The sequence below is a fragment of the Sinocyclocheilus anshuiensis genome, unplaced genomic scaffold, assembly GCF_001515605.1.
Source record: "Sinocyclocheilus anshuiensis isolate Anshui unplaced genomic scaffold, SAMN03320099.WGS_v1.1 scaffold85, whole genome shotgun sequence".
NCBI lineage: Eukaryota > Metazoa > Chordata > Actinopteri > Cypriniformes > Cyprinidae > Sinocyclocheilus > Sinocyclocheilus anshuiensis.
In genome coordinates this window covers 1842281-1865797 of record NW_015536800.1, presented here as the reverse complement: position 1 = coordinate 1865797, position 23517 = coordinate 1842281, and the positions used below count along the sequence as shown (strand labels likewise).

Sequence of the window (23517 nt, the reverse complement as noted above, 5' to 3'; positions counted from 1 at the left end):
TTATCATAACTGGAAGAAATAAAGTCAGTTATGAATATAAAGCCACAGTTGTGAGAAAGTTGCAGTTGTGAGATATAAAGTAGCAATAATAAGTAATAACACACAATTATAAGAAATAAAGTCAGAATTATGAGAAATAATTGCAATTGTGTGCTATAAATTCACATGAAAAACAAAGCTGTAATTACGAGATATAAAGTCAGAATTGTAGGGATCAGATGCAATTATGAGCAACAAAGTGGGAGAAATAATGAGAAAGTCAACTGTAAGAAATAAAATAATTATGAGATATAATGTAATAAAGAAAACTACGTGAAAGTCACAATAATTTGTAATAAAGCCACAGTTATAATGAAAAAATTGAGATATAAAGTCACAATAATGAGAAACACATGGCATGCCATTGCTCGAGACAGAGTTACAAAATACAGCAATGCTGAAAGCATTATAGACACATTTTATACTTTAATGGCGAATCAACCTATAAATGGCTTTGCATGTTCAGTTACGAAATGAAAAAGCATTTTAACATTCAACAAAATGATGTGCGGTCGTTTGAAAAATTGTTAACTTGTACTAGTCTAATGGAACTACAGAATTATGAGTAGTATGGATAGAAAGACATGAATACTGCATCATGTGGGTTGCAGTGTGCAAGCTTACCTCTGTCTGCACCATGGCTGGTCTTTGAGTGCGCAACATTTTGACAGTCTGGAAGATGTCAACCACTCCTTCATAACGCATCCTCTCCAATACTATACTTAGAGTGATAAATACACCTGTCCTCCCAACACCAGCACTGCACAGAAAATGTGACATCGAGTAATACATTAAATACAATAATGTGAATTCATTCATTTTATTTCACAGCTCTTTGTAAGACTTTGATTGGTAATTTGAATTATTAAATTTTTTTCCAATGATGACCCGAATTGCAAGCATATAATAGTAGAGTAGAGTAGAGTAGTAGCAGCGTAATTTTGACTCAAATCTATATATTTAATTTCCATTTTATTTATTTGGTAGGTAACCTTGCAATAAAAGCGAACATACAGTCAACCAGTCATTATTGCAAAATAAACCCTGACTTTATTTTGTGTCACTAAACACATAAAAGGAAAAAAAGGATAAAATCCATCGTAAATTCCTTCGCAATTATTCTCCTCACCTGCAATGTACTGTGATCGGTCCATCCTGACCAAACTGCTCTTTTGTTTTGTGCACTTGACCGATAAAATCAATGAAGCCTTCACCAGATTTTGGCACACCCTGCTCTGGCCAGTCTGTGAACTGAAACTGCCGGACTGTTCTGGATTGGCCGTCCTAGGAGCAAGAGATGCGTCATGAGAGACAGAGAGTGGCAGCATTACCAGAGGTATGCGGAGAAGTTATATAAACCATGGAATTGTATTACACTTTCATGATAGTTCCAACTAATAAATAATTTCTAATTTGCCAGCTAATGACTTTCAAGCATCATATAATGTAGTAACATTATTTAATGTTCTGAATGAAAGTTTTATAAAGTGTAAGCGAGAAAACCTAGCTTTTTTTATGCTGTAAAAATCCCTGTGCTAATGAATAATAAAAACCAATCATTTTGACTGAATCATTCAAAAGAAACGACTCAAAGCATTTAACAGAACTAATGCAAGTTATACACAAAAATTACTTTAAAAAATTTGATTTGTAGAATATGTGGCTATTACATTACAGTAGGAAAATGTATACTCACAATATAATATGTTTCCAGAATAAAAAAAAAGACTTTATTCCAGGTTTTCATGAGCATGGAAAGCTTAAAGGTTTTAATGAGTGCTTGGCATACCCTTGCATCTGTGACTTTAAACTCTCGGAGTATATACTGAGGCATGTTGTACTCCGCCATGGGATCCACCACAAAGTACTGATAGCGTGCTGACCTGTCAGATGGCCAGTACTGATGACATTTCTCCTGCATTAGAAAAACGTTCACACATTCATCAGTGGTACTATCGTTATTCAAAAGTAAAATGCAGCTGAAATTAAATATAAATATCAGACGAAAAAGTGAAACTTAAAGGGGTCCTATTATGCTTTTTCACTTTTTCAACTTTAGTTAGTCTGTAATGTTGCTGTTTGAGCATAAAAAAGATCTGCAAAGTTGCAAAGCTCAAAGTCCACTTCAAAAGGAGACATTTTATTTAACAGAAATCACGTTTCAAAAACTACAACGAACGACTCGTTTGGACTACAACGCATATTTTCCAGGATTTGTGATATCACAAATATCGACGAATGGGACGAGACTGTTCTACGACACCCCCAAAACAAAATCAAGACTTTGTAAAAGAGCATAATAGGACCCCTTAAACAACTAAGTTGAAGCACTAAACATAGTATTTGGATCTCAGTTAAAAATAAAACTAAAACATAAATATAAATAAAAACAAATGAAACCCAAATAGTCATATTTAAAAAGAACAAAAAAAAGACAAAAGCAGATAACAAAATGACTACAAATTAAAATGAAAACTGAAAATAAAAACATAAAAGCTAATTTAAAATATTTATAAATTGTATATAAATACTAAGATAACACTGATTAGCAACCAATCACAGTAAACACCACTGACGTGTATGTGTGTATGTGAACTAACCCTTCCCATTTCTCTGAGTTTAGTAAGCATAACTACTATAGTAGAATTATGTTCCCAAAGCATTCGCCAGTAATCTTCAACTGTCTCCGCCAACGGCCCCTGAGTCGCAATATACGCCCTCTGTTGCCTAGAGTGACGAGAAGGAAATAAAAACGTCAAGAACTGAGATTTTCACCAGCTTTCTTGCAAATGTTGATGTGTACTTGTTTTGTGGATGTGCTGTTTTATTTTTACTAATACATCTATAAAAAAGAGAGATCACAATGTACCTGTAGCCATCTATAAAACTGCCATTGACATAGTCTGAGCCCTCCACTCCTCTGATTGGCTGCAGACACACACGTGTGGTCTCATATGGCATGATATTTACCAATCGGTTTTTGAACTTATTGCACGGAAGGCTGGCACTGACGAATCGGGAGTTATGCGCTTTGGCATTAGCTAAGCGCTGAAAAGGATACAGAAAAAAGAAATAAACAACATTTAAATTTTATGAACAGGCTAATTACAAAGCAACATACAACTGCCAGCAACAGGAGACAATAGAGTATTTTATATATTATTTATAAGACAAATGGAACTAATGAAAAAGCTGTAACAGTGTTGTGGTCTGTTCCTTTTAAAATGTATATTTTTATTCACTTTTTTCAGTTTTTACTGTTTTAACTGTTACAGTTTCAGTTAATTTGTTACTGAAAAAAGTAACAAATATATGTTACATTCGTGGGAAGTACTGACTTTAAATTCCTGCTCCATTCCGCTGATGTGCTCCGGCGGTTCTGTCTGTGACAGTCTCTGGATGTAGGCATAAAGATTCCGTGCCGGAACCTCTGTGTTGCCGCAGGAAATAGCCTCCAGCAGTGCATCATAAATAAAGACGTACTGCTCCTCTGTCTGCACCATGTAGTTTCGCTGAGATCGCATCAGAGTCACATGACCATAAATATCTATCGTCTTCTCCTGCTTCACACGCTCCAACATGGCATCAATCACAATGAAGCAGCCCGTTCGGCCCACACCAGCACTGAGAGAGAGAGAGAATGCTTGTCACAAGCACTCAAATTAGCGTATATTCCAGCATAATGGTTGTATAAAAATTACTGATGTGTGAAAATGATTTAGCGATATTCTCTCACTGAACAGTTTCATAGAATAAAATCATTAGACAGATATAGACAAATATATATATTGAAATTATATACATTTTTATTTAATTTAATTATTAATTATGTTATATTTTAAAGTGCCCCTATTATGGATTTTTGAAAATGACCTTTCATGCAGTGTGTAACAGCTCTAAGTGAATGAAAACATCCTGCAAAGTTTTAAATCTGAAAGTGCACCGTGTATAAAGTTATTGTCTCTCAAAAGAAAGAGTCGACTCTGAATCATTGAAATTAATAGTTTTTAAAACGAATCCCAAGCCGTTTCATGCTGACGTCAACATGAAACATTAGCATATTGCCTGCCCACTTGTTGGTCTTTTAGCGTTGGTTGAATGAAAATGCTAATTCATTCTTTACCACTAGGTGCCGCTTTTGGAGCGTAAAAATAGCGGTTTCCCCGGTAACGCTGTACATAAAGCAGCACTGCGCTCACAAACGCTGCTTTATCAGGCATTACAGGCATGATGAAATGAAACTGAAATCGACCAATCGCCAATCGGACCAATCATCGCAGATTAGCTTCACGCAAAGGAGGGGTTTGGAAAAATGAATCGTTAAACGAATCGTTTGGGAGTCGTTGAGCAAATAAGGTATATAAGACAATGAAAGTGTTTTTTGACCTTCCATGCATGTCAACCTGTTGTTGGGGACTCCCAAAACCAAAATATGAACCTTTCATTACCAATAATAGGGGCACTTTAAAATCATTATTTGATTATTATTATTATTTTTCTTTATTTTCTGTATGCATTTTACCTCTACTGTTATAAATGCTGGGCTTTTGTTTTGTTTTGTTTATAAGTGGGTAAAATGTTAATGAAAAAGATGAAATAGTAAAAACATTATTTGACTTATTTAATAGAAAGAAAACTCAAAAATTACCTATACTGACCCTGTAAAAAATCAACAAAAATTGGAAAAAGAGAACATTCTTCAAATTTATAGTTATGTTGCAAGCAAGTGTTTGCGAGGAAGTTAATCAGTAGATGAGAACCACAGGAAAGAGTTGGGGGGAGCTTTCTCATAGTTTTAAGAAGTTTAATGTTTTTACTGTAAATCTTTTATTTCTCATATGTGGTTTTATGTCATTTATTTTCCCTGTGTCAGTTAATTTGTAAAAACCTTGCATGTATATACTGTAGTAATGTTGCTTTGTTGTGTCTAAGCAAAATAAAACACACACAAAAACACTCAGACTCCACAAAAAGCTGCAACTCAATTCTGTGTGATATAACACCAATTTTATATAATCAACACAATTTAGGCCAATGATTCGATACTTTCTACAGAGTAAGAGCACATTTCATTGGTACAGAATGAAACTTAACAAGTTTCTCAGAATCTTTCCCTGTCATGTCTGACTGGATATAAATGTGTTTGCTCAATTCTGTACGAGTTACCTGCAGTGGACCACAATAGGTCCAGCGTCTGGGGGATTGCAGGCTTTGACCCGTCTGAGGAAGGCCAGGAAGGGAGTGGGTTGTTCAGGTACCCCCTGATCTGGCCATGCTGTAAACTGGAACTGACGCACCTCCCTTTTCTCGCCACTCCCACTCTGCACATAGAAACAACACAATTCAGCACAGTACAGTACCATATACTAAAATAGACTACACTAGACTAGAATAGAAGATGTCAGAGAATGCTTCTCATTCAAGCACCAATGTTATTTTATTCAATATATTTCCCATCAAATGTGTATTCAATGTGTACTCAATATTTAGCACACAAAGCACAATAACAGTGACAAACTAAAAAACAAAAAAAACATGACAAATAATTGAAACGGTTGACAACTACAGCAACAACACCATAAATAAAAGCCGCAAATATCAAAATAACAAATGCATAATTTTTTTTACTCTTTTGCATGATTTTCTCAAGAAAATCAGACATTGCCAAGGAGATGAAGATGTCAGTGAACATTTCATCTGCAAAACTTTCTGCAAATATCTGCTCTTTAAGAGGTATGTGTATATAGTTATTATATTTGTTTATTTTCAATATATGCTGTGATTCTATACTGTATATGTTGTATTTAAAGGGGTCATATGATGCCCATTTTCCACAAGTTGATATGATTCTTTAGTGTCTTAATGAAAAGTCTGTAACATAGTTTGGTTAAAATTTCTCAATGGTAGTGTAAAAACACCTTTTTTTCCCTGCTATAAGTAATTTTGCAAGTACATGTCAACTTATTCTACTAACCATAAACTTATCCTTATCCTTCTAGTCTTAAGTATACTAACATTTTAATAAGAGTTAGTGAACATGTAATTCCAATGTTACTTATAGTTAATAGAATGTACTTTTAATAATGTCACACAGCAGGACTATTTTACTGAATTAAAAAAAAAAAACAAAAAAAAAACAAAACAAAAAAAGAGTTAAAATGTGAATAAATGATGGGAAAAAAAGTTATAGTACCAAATTTTCTCATTCACTTTCTCATAACTGTTAAAAATGTTGTGTTTTATGTTATGACAATGTTCACACCAGTGAGGCATATTTCATGAAATTGTCAAGGTTCTAAAAAACCTATGGATCGACCCTGCCATTAGGTTACCTTTGGGAGTGTAAAAATGTGTTTTCACTGCTGCTTCATTACCTTAAAAAGAGCAAAAGTCCTGACGCAGTAGGTCGCGAGCTCCACTGTGTCCAGTAAATTGACTTGCATCAATCCGTACGTCTCTGTGCCTCTGCTGGGCCAGTACTGATCGCATTTATTCTGCACACAGTTCAGCAGACACTTAGTAAACCTCTCACAGCTGCATATGTCTCAATGTCAAAGGAGACATTAGAGGAGAGCTGAAGAACCAGCTGAGATCAACGCTGACAGTCAGCTGCTCTTCAGCTTGGCTGCTTTCCATCAACAACAGTACTCACATGGTTATGTGTCAGTCCGCTTCCTAGTCCACTAGTAATTACACTACCAAGGGAGTGGGCTGCCTCATTAGCCGGGTTTCCATCCAAAGTTGCGAATTTAATTTATGCGCAAAACTGGAATATCGCATAAAACATTTGCGAACAAGCATTGTTTCCATCCAACAAGTCAAAGAGAACAAAATCGTCACTTCCTGATAAACTGCCACTATAAATCACTAAGAAAAGTAGGAGAATATAATCATTTTCATATATAATAATAAATTACTTGCGCCTCAGAGAGAGCAGATGAAACACAATGAATGCCGTCATTGCTTTCGGAGGTGGATGCTGCTGTTTGGGAATGCAGTCGTGTAAGACATTTCTGGGAGGCAATTATACAGAAATACTTTGATGACAGACTGCTCGTGCATTTCCGAATGACCATAACAACATTTCAGATGCTGTGGAATGAGATCGGTCCGCTGGTTAGTCAGGTTTTGCCATCCCATAGCGCAGTCACATGACTTTTTTGATGCACTTGGAGGAATTTATTATTGTCAAAATCATTCCAGTGCACTGAACAGTTCACTCCCTAGAAATCAGCAGAATGCCTTTTAACCTATTTTTACTAATTCCCACCAAAGAGAACTAGGGAATAGACTGAGACACACCCTTTGAGAGTACATTTCAGCATGCAGTGAGAGTGTGATAACCAGCCAAAAATTCAAGTTACACTTTGGCGAAATGTGTCTCAGAAGTCAGTGAGGGAAAGAGGAAGCGAGAAGACACAGATCAGAAAAAGAGAGAGTGGGTGTTAAAAAAGGGATGAGGCAGAGTTAACAAGGAGGAAAGAGGTGAGACACGGAATATCAACCATTCAAGTGAAAAGTGACAGTGGTCTAATTAGCCAAGTGAGACGTCTTGCCTTTGAGAAGAAATACGAAGGCATCTGGAGAGTAACAGACAAACAGCATAAGACTTACTCTGCTCCGTAACACCACACAACAGACTCACTGAGAAATATGGAAAATATCACTGTGTTTGATCAAAAAGTTAGTATGGTTAGTATGTGTGTGTGTGTGTGTGTTTATGAGTTTGATTAAGTGTTGTAGTGTCTCAGTAGTTCTGTTTCAAAACCCAGCCAGTTGCCTACCTAAACAGCATTTTAAGCATCCTGATGCAAACACTGTTTGAAATTTTAATGTAACAAATTTTAGTTCATCTAACATTTTTGGTGGGCTGCATAAATGCCCATAGCTTTTGAAAATCTGATTTAAAAAAAAAAGATATATTGCAGACAAAAATAAGATTTTGACAAGGAATCAATTGTTCATGCTGTTCTTGCAGAACATTTGTAGTTCCACTGCAGTAGTGCATATAATAATTGTATAGACAATTTATAGACAAACAATTAGAAAAGTACAAATCAAAAATGCTCAGAATGCCAACAATTTCTGACATGGTTTTGAATCTATTATATCCTGCGTGGGGTCAGGAACAGTGAAATCAATCAGTAACATTAACGTCTCTTTCATGTCTACACTCAACTATTGTTCTTCACAGAAGACAGATCATGTGAGCTCCACTGACTTTACTCACACTGGTAGTCGACTAGGGTGACCATACATACTCTTTTTCTTGGACATGTCCTTGCCAGTATTTCAAAATTGCCTAAAATGTTTCGGTTTTGACTTTGCTTTCCTATTGTTTCCATTCTTGGTGAAGGTAATAACTGTCAATTAGTATGACCAAGAGCGTGCATGCATTGTAAATAAGTGACCGATCATGTCGCTGCCTATAGTAGACAGCAAGGATGCTTACTAGATTTTGGAAATGTGTTTCTGTCTGGAAATGTATGACTGCACATGACTTGAGTGTGGTCTGTATTTGTATGATTTAGTGCTCTCACCCTGGATTTCTCCTCAAGTTTGGTGATCATGATGATATTTGCTGTGTGTTGTTCCCACACCATTCTCCAGAAGTCACTAAACGTGTCTGGCATGGGGCCCTGGGTGGCGACGTATGCGCCCTGTCGGCGGTACCCGTCTATGAAGTTGGCATTGATGTAGTCACCGCCAGGAACACCTGCATAACAAGAGAGAATGACAAACACTTCATCACTTTCAAACTGACAAGAGAAAAAAAACTAAATGCTCTTCATAAATAAATTTGGGAGTAAATAAAAGATTGAATTCAGTTCCATTAGTAGTGTGTCGGATCTAATATTTCAAAATGACGAAGCAGCATCAGAGCCGAAATTTAGCACAGTTGCACTTCGGGCAACCCGAGTTTGAGTCCCATCTTGATGCCATCCCTCTCTGTCCACCAATTTGCTTCCTGTCTATCTATACTGTCCTATCGCAATAAAGCAAAAATGCCAAAAAATAATAAAATAAAAAAGGGAAGAAACTGAACAAATCAAACAGCTCAAAAATAAACAATATAAGGTATATTAGCTGGACAAAGCTCTTAACTTCTGAAAATTTATCAGAAGTGATCCTGTCAGTGTTATTTTAGTATTATTTCTATACTATTATAGCACTTATTCAAATTTTAGCTTTAGAATTGTAGCTTTTTTAAGTGTTTATTTTTATGTTTTGTCATCATATTGTATAATATTTGAGTAATTTTGCTATGCGCTTTTTATTTTTTTAAATATTTCTTTTTAATATTTATGTTTTAGTTTTAGTAATTTTACTACTAACTTATTTCAGTTTGTTTTCAAGATAATTATGTTGGCAGCATTCAAGTTTTTTAAGTTTATCTAAAATGTGTATTTTATTTCAGCTTTATTTTATGTACCAAAAAAAATTAAGTTTTAGTTTACAATAATAACACTGGTACAGTTATGTGTACATTTAGAGATAACAAGCAGCAATGGTGCAAGATGCAATAAATGTGAATGGGTAACAACTTTCTCTTAGTTGATTTCCCATGACGATACCCCTTTAAGATTAAAAATGTGTTATTTCTCATGAATACAGACATAGAAAAAGCAATATTGACATACTGAGCACACGCAATCTCACCATCATTGTTGGAAAGTGCTATTCTGGTGTGGTCGTAGGCGATGACGTTGGCATATCTGTTCTTTGGCTTGTTAATCTCAAGGTTAGAATGTTCCCATGAGAACTGCTGCCCTGGATCAATAGACTACAAGAGAGATGCACGCCATGAATTACACATCACACTGGACAAGCCCCATACTGCACTTCACATGTTATAAACATCACATGGCCTATGCATTGAAATTAGTGCTCACACAACAGAAGTACATAAAAAAGAACTCAAAGCATGTTATAGTATGCTGAAAATGTGGGGCTAATATACATCATTCACTGGCCAATATGTTTTTAATGTACACCCGTGGGGTGTGAATGTAAGTGCGTTTATGTGAGAGATCTGACCTCATACTCTTGAGAGAACCTCAGGTTGTCATTGGCTTTCAGCCTCTCTATGTGAGCTGGTAGTTCTGAGACGGACACTGGAGGGTGGGTGGTCATGCCTGTCAAACACATCACACAATCACATCAGTTCAGACCCTGAGAACACGGCACGCTGCTGGACTGAGCGCTCTGAGCAGTGTGAGAGAATGTTAGTGATCTCATCTATGTTTTAGCACTAGGGTTCATGAGTTTATGTGTTTTGAGGAGAAAACTGCTAAAAGAATATCACCAGAAGTTAACCTTGTAAAGCCTGATATATGAATTTTTTTTTTTTGAATGGAACAGTTTATTGGAACTTTAGACAATGAATTAATGTGTTTTTGCCTATCAGGCTTTTATGGCTTATAGAGTATGAAATAAAGAGAATTTGGAGCTCATACTGAGGAGGGAAAAAACACCTCAATTTTATTCAGAGGCCCAAACTGAGCATATTTGGTGCAATTGCTGATATTTGTATGGCCAGAAAATAATATGAATGTCTGCATGTAATGTAAATCAATGAGATCTTTATGACAATATAGCAGACTACCTATTTAAAATACATATACAGTAAATACCAGTTGTCACTCTATATTTCACAATAATGTCTTATTAAAGTGATATTTAAATTAATGCTGGCAAAATTATTAATCACGATTAATTGTATTCAAAAGAAAAGTTTGTGTTTACATAATGTGTGTGTGTGTGTACTGTGCATATTTATATCATATATAAATACACACATACATGTATTTATTTAAGAAATATATGATATATATATATATATATATATATATATATATATGCACACATGTAAATTTTTCTTAAATATATTTATATACATAAAAATATACACAGTACACAAACACACACATATATATTAAGTAAACACAAACTTTTATTTTTTATGCAATTAATCGTGATTAATCGGGTTGACAGTCTCATTTAAATTCTTAATTTTATGATCAAAGCTCTATATTTTTGGGGGTTATAGTTGTGGACATATAATGGAACATAAAATATTTGACACTCACGTCTTAGCATGATATTTTTTTTTTTTAAGTTGCATGGATAAAGTTGCTTTAGTCCAGTAAGTGTTCATCTTGATACTTTACCAAGTTATTCTCACGTTTACTTAATAAAAATCAGTAAAGATTTCACAGCAAATAGAAACATATACCAGTTTTTCAGTTTTGATTATTTTAAACTCGTTGCTAATTTAGAGGCCTTAGAAATGTATGTATCAAAAATGATACAGTAGACTTTTACAGTAGGTTACAGACTTTTACTTTTACAGTAGATTAAATCTAATGTAACCTCATTTTAGGGTGTTTTCAAAAGTGAAAAGTTCTCAGAAAAAGACATAATGCTATTTTATTCTTAAAATATTATTGGGGGGGGGGTTAGTTTGTATTGTAGTTGTTTGTACCCAGATAGCAAAACCATTGATTCACAACAGGCAAATACAAAATTTGACTCTCCTTTAATCATTTTCTAAATGTAATAATACTGAAGGTTTAGACCAATCTAAATAGAATGGCCATTTGTGAATGGTTGTACTTTCAGTTGGATACTATATATTTAATGTTTTATACATTTAATGTCCATATAAAAAATAACTGATCAATAATTAAAAGCTCACAAAATGTAAGATTGTCATGTTTACACTATACGATACACTAGGCATCTATTAACTAAAAAAAAAAAGTATCATATTATTTAAAAATAATTGTTTATATTGTAGTCTGTAGGTTATTGAAAATGCAGGGAATGTAAGTTTTTACCTACATACACAAATGTTATATCTAAGTAAACAGCCTCACAGAAAACTTTTAAATTATTTCATGATATATAACTTATTTTTGATTGTGGGAGGGGACTGGTCTCCACCCAGACAGATATTCATATCCCACTCTAACATTTCTATAAATAAAATCTGAACTATACTGAATGTGCACAGGAGAGGGTATAGATTACAAGACAGTCAGAAGTATTAAGCAAGATGAAATAAACAATGAAACAGCTGAATCAGATCAAATTAAACAAAGCAGAAATCAATATTGCTGCATTTAGAATATCACTGAGAAGAGTTCATTTCATGTCTGCAATAGTTGCCTGTTCCAACAAATTCAAGATCAACATTGATTCAACACTGAATTACTATAATCTCTGATATATTGTGTTTTATTTAAAAACATCTCTGGTGTGTCCCCATTTAGAGAGCTAGCTGTAATTGTATGAGTGTCTGTGTGTAGATCAGTTTTCGCCATTATCGTGGGGACTAAATCTCCCCACAAGGAGGGCAAGGAAACATCTTAATAAACACTAAAAATGTCTTAATGAAAATCTAAAAATGCAGAAAGTTTGTGTGAGGGTTTAGAGGTTAGGAGATTAGAAAATATTATTAGCTAAATATAAAACAGGGAAGACAATGGAAAGTTCAACATGATTGAAAGTGTGTATGTATGAGTGTTTGCTGGTGTGTGTGAGCTAGTTGTGACGTCAATCAGAGCAGAGAGAGAAAAGCTTCACAAGCTGCAGCACGTGTTCACATACAACCCTGTTATGAGCCAAATGAGTTAAGAGGATGAAAATGCCAAACCGGTTACTGCATAAATATGAATGGGGTTAAACAGTCAATATAGACTTCAAAAACCAAAACTAACTTGATAACCGTCGATAACCGATGATAGATGCACGCAAACCTAGAAAAGAGACAACACTGTGTTGATACCGACAGTGTGTGTGCATCAAAGGGGCACTGAAAGTTGATTCTTGAGCACTCTGTACCTGTATGTGAGTGTGTTTGTGACATGTCTTTTCATCAGCATATTACCAGCCGTTGGGAAGTTGATTCTACGCAGCTCCACTGGGTCAGATGGATGCTGGGAACTCATGGCTTTACTGCTGCTGGGAAAGCTGCACTTCCTGCCCTCCAGCTCTGCCCGCTTCCTGTAACATCACACATGCAGGAGCATTAAAGCAACACTCACTTAGTAGGAAATAGTTTATATTGCATTTCGGTCGTAATTAGATTTAGAGAGAAACATAATACACAGACCTGTCTGGTTTGCTGGTTTGTGCACAGATAAATCGAGGGAAGAAAAAAAGAATTAGGGATAAATAAAATCAGCTTCTGCAGAAGTAAAATATAAAGCATCTATCATTTTTATTCCTTTGCTTATTTCCCTCTCATTCTTTTCAATTTTCATTCAAATGAATGAACAATTTAGGCTAATTTGTGAATCGTTCAAGAGATTCATTCAAAAGGACTGACTCTAATGAATGATTCACTCACAAAAAAACTCCATGGTTTTAAGTTTAACTCTACACAAGCAATATCTAGAAGATACAACAAGTTAGAATGTATTTTCACCATAGATCTATGATTTTTCCATTTTAAATGTTTCAATTCCCTGGTTTTTCATGAATGTGTCACTTAATTTCTTCATCCCTTTGATGTCATTTAATCTACATTCAAATCATCAAATTCTCAATCATTTTCTGCTCAATTCTCTTTCTCTCTCACCTTTTAAAGAGGAGGATGAGGATGACAATGCTGATAATGAAAATGACCGCCAGCACTGGCCCCACCACCCATAGAAGCCCCTCCTCCTCGTCAACGATTGGCTGTGGCTCAACATCGGAGAACAGCACGGCATCAGAGAATGGACTCGTGGAGTACACGGTCTGTCAATCAAAAATATGCATTTTAAGTTTTGCCCCCACATTTTCTGTTGAATGTCACAATGCCTGCTTTAAAAAAAACAGTACAACATAATCTCCTTTACTAAATGTTTCAAACTAAGCTATGTTTTTCTCAGAAATGATTCGCTCACACAATGATTATTTAACACAGTATATCTAATCACTACATTTTCATAATGGACCCCAAGATACTCTAACATGAGAGAGAAAAGAAGAACTTACATTCTGGCCCAGTTCAAGAATAGCCAGCACGAAGCACACATACTCCTGTCCGTTTACAAGTGGCCGGTTTAGGAATGCTCCATACACACGTCCATCTCCTAGTTTGAATTCAGCTGGAAGATTCTGGAAATGAGCGCTGATGTATGTTTTTGCCTCCGCCTGCCTCCGTAGACGCACAGAGCGACCAGTGCCATTAATCTCCCTCAGCAGCTAGAGAAACCAGAAAACAGACAAGCGCATGACACTAAGTTAATCACAACAGACACTGCAACTACCCTGTGTTGAACCAACATGTGCTTTAAACTTTGAACAGCTTTTTCAACAACGACAGTGAACAACTTGATGAAAATTGTACAAAATTACAACATCTGCAACTCAATTACAAACATTTTATTACCTCATCAATGTTTATCTCATCTGGATCACTCCATAAATTCTGGAAGTTTCCTCCTCTCTGCCTCTTCAGGGGGACAACCACAATGTAGAAACCCCTTTCAATAAAAAGATGATATTAATTATTATGGGTGAATTTCATAAAGAAAAGTCTGGGTTTGCTTTTTGCTCCAAAAAAAAACAAAGAAAAATGTTTGCACTGTAAAACTGAATGCTGAAAATTCTTTTGCCATCACAGGAATAAATTACATCAAATATCTATTATTATAATAATATTAAAACAGGAAACAGTTATTTTAAATTGTATTACCCTATTGAAAAATAAATATACTAAAATGTAGATGAAATACATTTATTTCATGCTAAGTATACTACAAATACATTTACATATTTATGTACTTAATAAAAATACCCTGCAATTGTACTTAGTATACTAAACTGGTATACTTGAAGTCTGCTAAATTGGAACAACTAATTTTGTACTTAATGCATTTTAATTGTGCGGAAGTAGTGCTGAAGTCCAACTAAAGATATACTGAAGTATATTTGATTGTGCTAAAGTGGAACTATTGCAAGTATACTTTAGGTACTCTTTAAATATCTTGCATTTAAAGACTTATTATTCAAAGATCATACAATCTTCATCAATAGTGACACTAAAAAACATTTTATGCTTAATATAAAAAAAAAATGTGCATTGTACACAAGTAGTACTCCAAATAAAGTTTTATCATAATTTTTATATCAGTAAGTCTTGAGCGATATGTCAGTATGTCAGTGTTAATAGATTTGAACCATACTTAGTATGAAATGAATGTATTATATATATATATTACTTTTTTATTAGGGTAATCTTTCACAATATTATTTTTACAGAAATTTTGATCAAATAAATGCAGCCTCTGTGAATTTTTGAGTTTAGAATTCCGAGACCACAATGGAAATCTGGAAATCTAAATTAGACCTGAACAGTTCAAAGTAAGTCAAATTTGAAGCTTTTAATAAATCCCACCCTCTATTTTCATTGGTGTATTCCTGACCTGACATTAGCCTGTCCCTGGACAGGGGGCAGTTGCAGGGTAGCGATGCTCTGAGAGCTGGTCTTGTCCAGCACCTGGGGTTTCCTAGTCAGCAGGTTTGGAGCTGTCATGGCATCTGCACTGTGCTGCAGGCCCCCAGTGCCATCAGCTCTACTAGTTAACATGAAAGTGTAGAGAGACTGGGGCTTCAGCTTAGTCACCAACTTCTGCCCGAGCCGCCCATCCACCTCCACACTCTCACCATCACCATATGAGATCTGAGAGAGAAGCAGAAAATAGAAAAGCAAACAAACGTAAACTGCACACTTAACCAGCCAAGACTATGCACATCTTGTGGCACGCACACATTCGAGGAGGGCAGAAAGAGATTAAGACTGACACCTCAGACACTTGCTAAATGCGCACGCACACATTTATACAAACACTGTCATACACAATTCCATCTCAATATGTTGCATGAAGGGTGGCGATGGAGGAACAACACACACTCACACCTACATGTTTGCTTTTATACTGAGTTAATGATATCTTCTGTCATCTAAGCCAGTGATTCTCAACCAGGGGTCCATATTTAAAAAAGACAAAACATGCTTTAAAATAAAAAAAGACCCCGCAAAAAAACATCAGATTTCTTATTTTAATTAATTCTCTCAACAATTTTAGACGAGGGATCCCACGGTCATGGAAAATATATGAGGGAATTTTAGAAGTGTGATTTCTAGACCTGGAAAAGTCATGAAAATACACTAAATCTATTTTTTTTTTTGGTGATCAAATTTTTTATTCAGATTTAGTTTCACATCAGAAACATATATGATGGTTCCAATAAACTATGTACAAATAGATGCCATGAAGCTGTCCACTTGTAAACTAAATCTAATTTTTTCTAGTTACATTAACGGGGTCATATGATGCTTTTTTAAAGATCATTATTTTGTGTATTTGGTGTAACAGAATATGCTGACATGCTTTAATGTTCAAAAAACACATTATTTTTCAAATACTGTACATTATTGTAGGTCCTCTATGCCCCTGAAACCACGCCTTCTTTCTTTGCGTGAACATTTGGGCGGCATTATGCTAATATTTCCACATAGTGAGGTAGATATGTGGGGGCGTGTTAGAACGAGCCGTTTTAGGGGGGCGTGGCAGAGTCTTAACTTTGATAAAGAATATTTCTTTGGATTTGAGACTTTAGTCTTTGCAACTTCAGGGATCTTATCTATGCACAATCAGCTTGTAACACTCCAAAGAGAAAGGAAAACTTGAAATCGCATCATATGACCCCTTTAAGTTCTAAAATATTTTATCATGTAGAAACAACTGAGAAACTGCAATTTTTGAGTAATTGAGTTTTTTTTTTTATCTTGAAAAGTAATGTACATTTCTATAGTTTCTAAAAGTGTGAACCCTGAAAAACATTCAGTTCTTGAAACATCTAGAATTACTGAAGCTATTTTAATTAATTATTTTATGCTAATATATTGCCACTCCTAGTTTGTGTAAATAAAAACATCTGAAAACAAGCAGCTTGACAATTGACAGACAATTGAAAAACTCCTATTATATAAACCCATACTTATAAACCCATTAGTCGTCCAGGTTTTGATGTCATGGTGGCTTTTGGAGTCAAAAAGTTTGAGAACCACATCCCTAACCTTTAAACACATTAATTTATTTCAACAAAACCAGACTCATGCTCTCACATACACGCAGCAAAGTACTGTATTTCGCAGTACTTACAATAAGAGAATGTGCTTTATTACTGGTGGTTCGTGACTCCCAGGTCAGCAGCACTGAACTCTTCATAGCAGCTTTCACTCTGAAGTTCACAGCAAACACTATTAAAGAGAGAGAGAAAACAAAACAAAACAAGAGATCAACACATCACACATCAATACTTCAGCTCACCTGAGCAGAACCTCTGGCCTCCAGCATTGCTAAAGCATTTATGAAGAACATCAAAGAATCCTTTCAACTGTTTCTACTAAAAACATTTACCACATCAGGCTGTTATCCGTAAAGGGTGCACAGACAGAGCCGCCAGGAGAAAAAAGAGCTAGTAAGTTACTTTTTCTCATAGTGCTGACAAGAATTCATCACTCTTTTCTAAAGGCTCACCTTTACCATAGTTGTCTTATGAGATAATGGAGCACTCCACATTCACCTAGATCCATTTACAGAAAGATTCTCACCTTTTATCTGCACTTAATGGATGCCACCGAACAAGAGATTCAGACCAACAAACACAGACAAAAAATGACCAGACATAAACAGAAAATATCCTTCTAGAGTAATGAAAATGTAGTGGTTTTGATTAGGAAGGCTTGCCTGACAGTAAATGTTTGTGTGTGAGAAGGATACACATGAGTCCTACCTTCCTGTGCTGGTTGTGTTTTGATGGATATAGGGAGACTATAGGGCCCAGGGCCATGTTTGCTAAGCATGCACACTCTCGCCACATACTCAGTATTTGGCCTTAGGCCATTAAGAACCACTGTGGCCTCCGAAACGTCTGATTCCATGGCAATGTCCGTGCCATTACTATAGGTGACAGCGAACCACACACGGTAACCTTGGATCCGGTCATAGTTTTTTGGTCGCTCCCATCTCAGGATCACAGAAGAGGAGTTGATGTCTTCGGCTGTTAAGTTAGCCAAAAGCGGAACTGTTTCCTGTACGCTCACATTTAAAGCATCTGTTGTCCCTGGGGCTGTTACCATGTCGTCTGTGGTTGTCTGCACCATGTATGGTGTTAAAAGTGTGACCTGAGCGCTTGAACCGTAACCCCAGATGGTACGGACGGCCAGACGGAACACGTACAGCACCCCTGCGCTCAAAGATGGTGCGTTTATCTCTTGCACCATGAAGGAGTCTGAGGTCAGGTCAGCCTGGCCATATGAGAGCCTGTAGCCCAGCACAGGGGACAGACCAGCAGGAGGAGGCTGCCATTTCAGCAGGGCAGTGCCATCTTCAGATGGCGCAACTGTAAGCAGGGGCATACCTGGCACTGTGGAATAGAAAATAATACTGTAGATCAACACTACATATGTAGCACTGCAGATAAGATATGTGTAGGGTTAAGTGATACACTTCAATGATTAGTTCACCCAAAAAGGAAAATGAAAAGACGTTCTTGTGCAATACACAAAAGAACAAAGTTTCAATGTTCTTTTCCATGGAATTACAATGAACAGGGACTAAAGATTTCAACCTTTAAAAATGACTCACTGAAATCCCCAGATGAATGAATTCACTGGAAATCTTGACATTCACCATAGCGTTAATAAGAGAAACACTCTTTTGAGTGAATTGTTTGATCCGGTCACAAATGGGTTGAATTGAAACGTCACAGACTCAATATTAAGTGATATTCACTAAAAATCTTGACATCCACCATAGTTTTTTAAGTGAATAGAAGTTCACGATATCGGTCTGAATGTTTCGTTTAATGATCCAAAAGTTGAACTTGCACCTTATTATTCAAAAAGTTGAAATAATTTTGAGTCAGATCTTTTCAGTGAATCATTTGATCTGGCTCACAAAATTGGCCTGAATGATTCGTTTATACATCAAAGACCTTATCATTCGAAAAGCTGAACTCATTCAGTGATATTCACTCTTGACATCCACCATTGCTTTCCTTGGCACATTTTTGAAAAGTGCAGAAGAGCAATCCTTTAAATTGTCTCCCTTAGTGTTCTATATAATAAAACGAAGTCATGCAGGTTTGGAATGACATGAGGGTAAGTAAAATATTTTCATTTTTGGGTGACCTTTCTCTTTAACATTGAGATAAACATAAAAACAAGTGTATATACCAATGCATTAGCATGTATGTATGTTGGAGTGTGTACACACATGATGGTTTAGTTCTGATGGCTGTAGGTTTGCTACGTGCTCCATTGCCTTTTGAGTTGAATGCAGCCACAGTCACAGAGTATTCAGTGTTCGGCCATAAACCAGTCAAAATTAGGTCCTAATAAACAAATATACATTTTACCATAACACTAATTCAACAAAAAGAAAAAAAAAATCAAAGAAATCAAATGTTCTGTAATACCGCACCACATAATCTGTATTCATATCAGAGACTGAGTAAGTGTTGCAAAATTAATAGGAGAAATCACAATGCTCAATATGGCGGCGAATGTATGTCCAGCTTTTTTGTTAAAGGAGTCAATAACATTTTGATTGAGACACTGTCTGTTTTACTTTAGTACAGTATGTGCAAACACATTAGCTGGACTGGCATGAGTTTTTTTTTTAACTATGATTTGAGCTAAAGAATCAACTTTTTTATATCATTGATTTGATTTGACTCTTGACAAACAGACTACATTTTTTATCCACTCAGGTATATTTCTATTCATGCCTACTGCCTAGATAAAATAAATCTGCCTGAAGGCATAACCAAGATAGCCGCAAAGTGAATTGATTTGCCTCAAAGGGACTTTGATTCATGTAAATATATGCATTCAAATTCTGGGTCATGTTCAAAGTAGATATACTCACATATTGTTTCGAGTCGTTCTGTGGCTGTTTACAAAAACAAGACATAAATAGTTAAAATTGATGTGAATGCCAAGATGTAATATGATTATTCGCAACAACACAATGAATAAAGGTCTATTAAGAATAAATAGCGTGAAAGGTTCACTGGGACAATTACATGGTGGTTTTAAGGCTCTTAGTTTTTGAGATAGTTATCAGAGGTTCTGTCTCAGCATGCGGATAATAAGCAGATACTGATGTTATCTGATGATTTAGGCTAAATTAAAGTCCATTTAGAAAGCAGTAGCTGAGCTAAGAAGCCTAATTACTGACAAACAAACAACTCATTCAGATCAAGTGATAGCTGGGATCTGCATCATATTTCTAATATATGTGAGTGATTCTTCGATTAGCAGCACTACTTGAAACCTTGAAAAATAAAAACATCTTCAAACTGTTTCAACCATCACATTATCACATGTACTTGATCAAGTTCATTTTAATATGTGTGACCATGTGGATTTTTTATATTTTGTGTGATGGTAGTGACATTTTTTACATAATAGGTTGGATAAACCTTACACTTATTAACACAACAATTAGCTAGCAGTAAATTATACATTTAATTATGAGTTAATACATATGAATAAATTTTTTTTCAAATGTTTATAAATTAAAACATTCAGATACTGGCTGGTTCGGTAATGACATCCTGTAAAAATACTCTCAGATAAGATGTAATCTCAATCATTTCTGATCTTCCAAATTTCATTTTGCTCTCATATCACTATTCATTTTCATAATAACAAAATTATTTAGATTATTTGGATTAATTAATATTTATTAATTTAAAATTTGTTGAACAAGAAACCTATAGTTGCCTTGATTAATTTATTGGCTGAATGAGGCTGTTTGTATGTGAATGAAAAATATTTAAACTGACAAAAAATAGTGTTAGGTAGGACAATCTTTAAGACAATAAAATTTAAGGCAAGACAATTGTAATACACTGTTAACCACCAAAAACAGGTGGTGATGACAAAGTAACATGAACCAATGCTCATCACAAACAGCTTTTCCACAAGCTGAGAAAGAAAATACTAACATATATAGAAGGTGCGGAGTATCATTCACACAAATACTAAACACCATAAAGGTAACACACATGATACTGAAATAAGGAAATAAATAATCATTAATTTAACATTAGATATAACATACAACCCTAATGAACATAACTGATAAGAAAAAACTAAGAAGAAACAGTTATTTAAATGAAAAACAACAAATGTGAAATGTAACTCAGGGAATTCTGGGAATATCAATTTAAGTTTTTTTCACTGTAAATAATACATTCTCTTTCACTTCCAAAAATTTTATTTTACCGTAAAATTGTTTTCACCGTATATAGTAGGGGAACTTAACGTTAACCAATTTATAGGTTTTTACTGTAACATTTTTAGTCGTTTACCGTTTGACCATTTTTTTTACAGTGCATATATATATATATATATATGTGTGTGTGTGTGTGTGTGTGACCCGTTCTGGCAAAATGAGTCGAAATGAGCAAATTTTCTAAAACGAGTTCTTTTTATGTTCACATTCTCCATTGTGAATCGGACAAAAAATGCCTAAGTTACAGCCATTTGAAGGCGATAGAGTCAGCAGAGTTGATTTTGAGAAAAATCGAGTTAAAGTTTTCTGAAGACTCCAAAGCAATATCACCAAGCAACGTTGCATATTTTCCTCCAATTCTTTTCTTAATGATAATTACTATACTATTAATCTCAATAGAGCCATTTTTAATTTTATCTTTATTAAAATTAAGAACAAAGATGCAAATAAACAGTAGTTTATTCAAGAGCAGCGAGGGACTCCGTCTTTTCTTTTAATGTTTGATTAACTTTGAGACAGATCTATATTAAGACCAGCTGTAATGCATGGATCTAATATAATGTTACACATCAGATTTTTCCCTAACAATTAACTAATCATTCATATAAGACATAACAGATTATGTTTGTGTGAATTTTGCCAAGAAATATTTCACAATAATGTACTTTATAGATGTGCTTTGCACATGTCATTCAGTGCGATCGTTTTATTTTCATCAGCATGGATTTGAAAAATCATATTTCACTGGTGTGGACTCGTGTCATCGAGAATTCGATATGAATATTCAAAAAGCAGGAATGCTTCGCTTTGCAAAAAATTGACCTACTACTTTTGGTGAGAAGCAGCAGCAGTCATCCAGAAGTGAGCAGAGAAAAAGGTACTCCTCTCAGAAAACATACAAATAAAGATCATTTTAGATGTTTAATTACTATTTGAAGCATTGGGGTCGCTAGAAGAGGGCTTAATGAACTCATTTTTGTGAAAACCTCAAATTCGACCAAAACTGACATTTTTCACTTCTTTTGCCTGTAGCTCAAAATTAGACAGTGCGCATTCTGACTCATTTTGTCAGCACGGGTCATATATTGGTGTCAAAAGAGTGAATATTGAGAGTCGTTGATATTTGAGATAAAATTATTCTTTATGTTCGTCAAAGTGAGAACAACTCAACAAAAATAAACACCCTATTTCTAAAGAAGGGTTGCAGCAATTACTGACTGAGAAGTGTATATGCGTGTGTATGTCAGTGAGGTGAAGTCTCCTACCTGCGGATCTCTCAGTAGGAGTTCCCTAATTCTGGGAGAGACTGTTCTCTCCCCTGCGGTTCGTCTGGCGTATGTCACCTGGTAACCATGAATCTTTCCATGCTGTCGCTCAGCAACTGGAGGTTTCCATGACACTCTGGCAGAGGTGGCGTTTAAGACCACCACATCCACACTCCGCGGCGGTGCGCTGGGCACTAAAGGGGCATTTTAGTAAAGGACATGTAGTCACAGCTGAACATTCCTTCCAGCTCACAGCAGAAGGATGGAAAAGGTGAGGAAAAGAGGTACGGCAATTCGTTGGGAAAAAGCTTTTGCCATGGATAGGGATCTGACCATGTTTTTACCAGGGTGACAAAAATGCAATTATCGATACAGATGGAAAAATCCTTTAAGAAAGAGGAGCTTGGGGGAAGTCAGGAATAATGCAACCACTTGGTTCAGGACAAGGCAAATGTTGAGAGGACAAATGTGCCTTTGGTAGATGAAGGAAAGGGAGGCTTAGCTTCAGGTCATGGGTCAAATTTAAACACTGTCATATAGACATACCGTCTTCTTCTGTGCGGATCAATATCGGTAGGCTCTCAGGCCCTTGACCTGTGTCAGTGTGGGCAGCAACTGTCACAGAGTACAGGGTCCCTTTCTTCAGCCCCTCAATCCGATATCGGAAACAGTTAGATGGGATGTCCGAGATCCTCTGTACGGGGTCTTTCTCCCGTTCCACTGCCACATATCTGATGGAGTATCCTGTTATGCCTACATTTTCATCTGTCAGGGGTGGAGCCCAGCTGAGCAATAGACTTGTGGAGGAGGGGCTTATGCATGTGACTGCCTGGGGAGGGGGTATGGACTCTGATTGGGTGGTTAGAGAAGTGGGTGGGTTTAATTGTGTGTGTTGTGGCAGCAGA

General features: G+C 35.7%; 1 protein-coding gene across 3 annotated transcripts in view; it reads right to left on the bottom strand.

Annotated features, from left to right (window-relative positions):
* The window catches only part of LOC107656000 (receptor-type tyrosine-protein phosphatase delta-like), an 84527-nt gene that overhangs the window by 2940 nt on the left and 58070 nt on the right, over positions 1 to 23517 (bottom strand). For 2 of the 3 annotated variants that reach the window (XM_016443634.1, XM_016443643.1), the window contains 24 exons: positions 23159 to 23461; positions 22613 to 22806; positions 19974 to 19997; positions 19320 to 19437; positions 17836 to 18468; positions 17202 to 17299; positions 15459 to 15715; positions 14423 to 14516; positions 14026 to 14235; positions 13625 to 13785; positions 13157 to 13168; positions 12932 to 13047; positions 10078 to 10175; positions 9700 to 9823; positions 8580 to 8755; positions 7596 to 7619; positions 6414 to 6533; positions 5206 to 5360; positions 3378 to 3663; positions 2909 to 3087; positions 2640 to 2766; positions 1829 to 1954; positions 1169 to 1323; positions 664 to 799 (listed from right to left, as the gene is read on the bottom strand). In XM_016443634.1, coding sequence (XP_016299120.1) covers positions 664 to 799; positions 1169 to 1323; positions 1829 to 1954; positions 2640 to 2766; positions 2909 to 3087; positions 3378 to 3663; positions 5206 to 5360; positions 6414 to 6533; positions 7596 to 7619; positions 8580 to 8755; positions 9700 to 9823; positions 10078 to 10175; positions 12932 to 13047; positions 13157 to 13168; positions 13625 to 13785; positions 14026 to 14235; positions 14423 to 14516; positions 15459 to 15715; positions 17202 to 17299; positions 17836 to 18468; positions 19320 to 19437; positions 19974 to 19997; positions 22613 to 22806; positions 23159 to 23461 — 3926 coding nt within the window. The remainder of the gene's footprint in view (positions 1 to 663; positions 800 to 1168; positions 1324 to 1828; positions 1955 to 2639; positions 2767 to 2908; positions 3088 to 3377; positions 3664 to 5205; positions 5361 to 6413; positions 6534 to 7595; positions 7620 to 8579; positions 8756 to 9699; positions 9824 to 10077; positions 10176 to 12931; positions 13048 to 13156; positions 13169 to 13624; positions 13786 to 14025; positions 14236 to 14422; positions 14517 to 15458; positions 15716 to 17201; positions 17300 to 17835; positions 18469 to 19319; positions 19438 to 19973; positions 19998 to 22612; positions 22807 to 23158; positions 23462 to 23517) is intronic. The other variant, XM_016443652.1, reaches the window with a different exon arrangement.